Consider the following 4,676-nt stretch of genomic DNA (forward strand, 5'->3'; position numbering starts at 1 on the left):
AAAACCGGAAACTAACAATAAATAGAATTTTCTACCTAAAGTCTACACCTACCCCTTACAATAATGCAAAAATAGTAATTATTGTTGTACAGTGTGAGAAAAATTACGCATGCACAGTAGTTTTTGCTGTGTGCCATCTAGATGGCGCTGAAGCTTCCGAAAATGTGTGCTCCTTAAATGTGTCCCCCGAAACATTAAACGATTCATTTAATCGATCAGTGGTTCCCATGAGCTCGAAGAACAAATGCTAAAATAAACATGTCAGCAAATTGACGCTTGCGATGAAGATGCGTTTTTCTTTTCTGCACAGTATGAGTACACGCGCAGTGGAAAATATCGTGTGAGATCACAGGTGAACTTCCATCGCGCGGTATCCTGACTTTCTGCACGACTGACTGTGTGTCGTCCTGTTTTTAGCTTAGCACGAGTAATGTTGTGTTTTATTTCTTCCCCGACATAGCATTAAAACACTGATCGGACAGTGATGGATTCCCTGAACTTTGAGTCCGAGATGGAGGCGGACGGGCAGGGCAGTTACTCTCTGTTTCCAGCGCTGGACAGCATGAGCAGCCTGACTGGAGCCGCGGAGAGTCTGGACGCGTGAGTTTGTTGGACAGAGGATGAATGCGTTATTTATGAAAAACCCCCTTCACTTTGGCACAGACGTCTGAAAAGCCGTTTTATATTACTGCAGGGAAATACCCCAAAAGGCCCTTGTTTGTGTTTTAGGACATGCTGCCATGATATACTTTGAAGTCACATAAAAAGTACTGCGGTTACCGTGGTGAAATGATGGAATCTGACATAAAAATACATATGCTACCGTCGTGCCAATGTATCCTGTGTCTATGGTTTTACTGTGGTATCATGGTAGTCCTTCGTTTGTAAGGGGTTGCTCAGGCTTCTGTGTCAATACCGTGCACATTAATGTAGTAATCATTCAGTGTCACTATTATATCACCATACAATTTCATTTGAGTAGGGATGTAACGATTCACGATTATTATTATTATTTTTTTTTTAACAAAATGAGATTTAAGACAAATGATAAATTAAATGTGTCCTTTTATTATTGCTTGGACAGAATGCTGCACATTTCTTTGTGAAATTGAAATATAACACTATAATAATATACTAATATAGCACTTGCATATTACTGCCCTTTTGTTGGTTTTGATTGCTTCTACTGTCCTCATTTGAAAGTCGCTTTGGATAAAAGCGTCTGCTAAATGACAAAATTTAAATATAATGTAAATGTAAATAACAAAGCTACATTTAAATTTTAAAACAAGCCCCAAATCAAATAAATAAGTAACACAAATAAAAGAAATCTCTTCATATAAACAAAATAAGGCTTTGTCTGTGGCTTTTAAAATGAGAGGCAACCACTGCATTTTAATCATGATCCAAACAAAGATGCTGCAGACATGCAACATGAGCAGTTTTTAAACTAAATTCAATTGTATAATTTCGAAATTTGAAGCAAACACAGAATTGTTTGACTTCAGTTTTGTGAAACTATATATACAATTATCTGCATGAAACAGCGGAGCTGAATGAGACGCAGATTCACTCTCTGCCAGTAGGTGGCGCTTAAAGCGTTTCCTGGTTTCCGCTGTAAACAAAGCAGCGCTGCACTTATGAACTTTAATATGCATTATACAGAGGCAAGATGAAAAAAAATATACCATCTAAACTTTTCTAAAGACAGTAAGTTCCCCTCAGACATACATTCATATAAACTCCTACTCCTAAATGAATCGCAATTTGTTTAGCATCTCAACCGATTTGAATCGTCACACATTTGAAGCGATTTTCAACCGGCTCGCGGTTAATCGTTACATCCCTACATTTGAGTGGATATAATAAATATGGTTCATCAATATTTACTTTGATTTTAGGACTGTTTCACTATGACTGTGTCTCCAAAAAAAAAAAAAAACAGTAAGCTGCCCACCTAAACAGCATTTTGGGCATCATAATTACTTTTTAGCATATCTTTAAAATGAGTACTTATAACAGAAACTATACTTTTTGTTAGTTATAACAGAAAGACTATAATTAAGTGCAAACTGAATCCATTGTTTTCAAGGACTTGTATGTCTTTAAATATATTTGTATTTACACAATTGTAATGAAGTTGGAATTTATTACAATTAAATGTAATATCCAAAAATACTACAGTTAAAATTATAATCAAGTATTTTACATAGGCTGTAGCATGTTAGTCAACACGTCAAAATAAGTGTGGTTATTTAAAGCACAACAAAAGCATATTATACCAATTATTTAATATTAATGGGATCATTCGTCTAAAATAAATAAAAATAAAATCTGTCATTATAGTTAAATCCGTGTATCATTCGATCATTCGTTTTTTGATTTAATATTGAAAGTAGAAAAATTAGAAAATGGCTCCTTTTTAATTTTTTTGTTTTTTTTTCCAAAAAATGAAAAACGAGAATTCAGCTTAAATTTACGTTTTTCGTTCATGGGTGGAAAAATGAATAAACAGCTTGAATATTCGATTTCTACATGTGGGCGGGAATTAAACGCCCCTTTCTGCTGATTGGTCAGCCGAAGATCAAGCCGTGCTGTCATCAGTTCTTCTGCAGTATCACACAGCAGAATAATAGTCCTCTGCTGCTGCAGTTGTACGGATTAATAACCCATTTGATCAATTTCATAATTTTCTCATCAAACAGACTAATGAATAGCTTGACACAACTCGTACCCGGCAGAGTCTAGACAGGTCTTTCTTCTGTGTAGACCAGCAGTTCTTAAAGTGATAGGGGGTCCAAGAAATAATATAGCCTTAATATTGCTATAGCCTAAAGTATTTCCAGACTGTAAAGTTGTTGTTTTTATCATGATACATTGGCCTACTGTGATTTATTCCAAAGTGATTTATATGAATTTAATGTAAAATAATCTAACTTAAGCCTTTTAAAAAACGAGTATTCCCTGTGGTTCATGTTTGCGACATGCACCAGAAAGATGCTCAGCTGATGCAAAGAATAGAATTTATATCTGCACAGAAGAAAGCCCTGTCTAGACAATGCCCCACAAGGTACGAGTTGTGTCGAGCTATTCATTTGACGGTTTGTTTGATGAAAAAAAAGATTAAATGTAGTTGCAATAAATGCGTTAAGAATCCATACAACTGCAGCATCGGAGGACTATTATTTTGCTGCAGGAGAACTGATGATGGCATGGTTTGATCTTCGGCTGACCAATCAGCAGAAAGGGGCATTTAATTCCCACCCACATGTAGAAATCAAATATTCAAGCTGTTTATTATTTTTTTCCACCCATGAACGGAAAACGAAAATTTAAGCTGAAGGAGCTGTTTTCTAATTTTTCTACTTTCACTATTAAATTAAAAAACGAATGATCGAATGATACACGGATTTAGTTACCCTCAGAGCTTCCTCCTCCTGATGAACATAAAAGAAGATATTGTGAAGAATGTGGTATGACTATTGACTATGGAAGTCATGGGGACCAGAAACGGTTTGGTTACCCGTATTCTTCAAAATATCTTCTTTTGTGTTCAGCAGAAGAAAGAAATGCATACAGGTTTGGAACAACTTGAGGGTGAGTAAATGGTGACAGAATTTTCGTTTTTGGCTAAACTATCCATATAAAGTAAGTCTTTTGATTTGACATTCCTGATAGCACACGTACATCACGGAGACGTCTGCATTTACATCTGCAAGACGTATTTTTTAGAGTGTTTGCTCATCTCCAATAGGTCTATAGGACGTTTCCTATCGGCTGTCAAATAGACGTTTAGAAAATGTCTTTAAGATGTTTATGATTTAGAATGATTGAAAAACTGATGTTTATCAGATGTTTGTACTAGAGCCCGATCGATATAATCTTTGGCCGATATTAAACATTTTTTACAGAACATATAATGCAGATAAAATGCTTGAAATGGTGTAATAACTTAGTTTGTCCAGCAGAGCGAGCTCCATTGTTTGCTACTGGTGACCTGGATGAAACGCTTTAAAGCTTAAGTCTATGGAAAACCATAAAAAATTTGAACGGCCATATTTCCATAACGGCGCGGCAAATCTGCACCAAATTCGGGGGATCCCTTCAGCTCAAGGAACCCTCTCGAACGCGAATCGAGTACGTCTAGAGGCCCGCTTTCGAATGAGACCACACCTGCGTCGATAGATAGGGTTCGGGAGTTATGGGTGGTTAAATTCGCGGTCCAGCGGTGACCAATCAATCGATCCTGGGGGGGAGAGGGCTCATCGAGCTGAAGGGATCCCCCGAATTTGGTGGAGATCCGCCGGCGCGTTCGCTAGATAGTGACACCAGTCAACACTTTCCCTTCAGTAAGGACTTGTTCAGGCAGCAGCATTCAAGCGTTGTCTTATTCGACCGTAAGTGCCCTGCGAAGTGGACTTCACATGAAATTCCGCCATGATTCCAGTTCCAAGGGAACATACACGTTACATTCAAAGGGCATTAAAGTGCGCGAGACGTGAATATATTGTATTTATTTACAGAGGTATATTATTTCACACTTCTCTAGTAAGTTTCGTCTGTGTGTGAAGACAGTAGCGCAAATCCGTGAATGAATGTTTCGAAGTGAAATAAACTTTAACAGAATAAAGTTGAATGGAATTGAATTAAAGTTGAATAAACTTCAACTTTACTGT

The 4,676-nt window shown here is 37.0% G+C and overlaps 1 protein-coding gene across 4 annotated transcripts in view; it reads left to right on the forward strand.

Annotated features, from left to right (window-relative positions):
* The first annotated feature begins 202 nt into the window (after positions 1-202).
* tbrg1 (transforming growth factor beta regulator 1) overlaps positions 203-4,676 on the forward strand; it is a 17,923-nt gene continuing 13,449 nt past the window's right edge. For 3 of the 4 annotated variants that reach the window (XM_016230280.1, XM_016230278.1, XM_016230281.1), the window contains exons 1-2: positions 203-352; positions 461-600. In XM_016230280.1, the coding sequence (XP_016085766.1) occupies positions 485-600 (116 nt within the window). In that variant the 5' untranslated portion in view covers positions 203-352; positions 461-484. Of the gene's footprint in view, positions 371-460; positions 601-4,676 lie in introns of all 4 variants that reach the window. The other variant, XM_016230279.1, reaches the window with a different exon arrangement.

This window comes from Sinocyclocheilus grahami, unplaced genomic scaffold, assembly GCF_001515645.1.
Source record: "Sinocyclocheilus grahami isolate Dianchi unplaced genomic scaffold, SAMN03320097.WGS_v1.1 scaffold367.1, whole genome shotgun sequence".
In the NCBI taxonomy this organism is placed as follows: domain Eukaryota; kingdom Metazoa; phylum Chordata; class Actinopteri; order Cypriniformes; family Cyprinidae; genus Sinocyclocheilus; species Sinocyclocheilus grahami.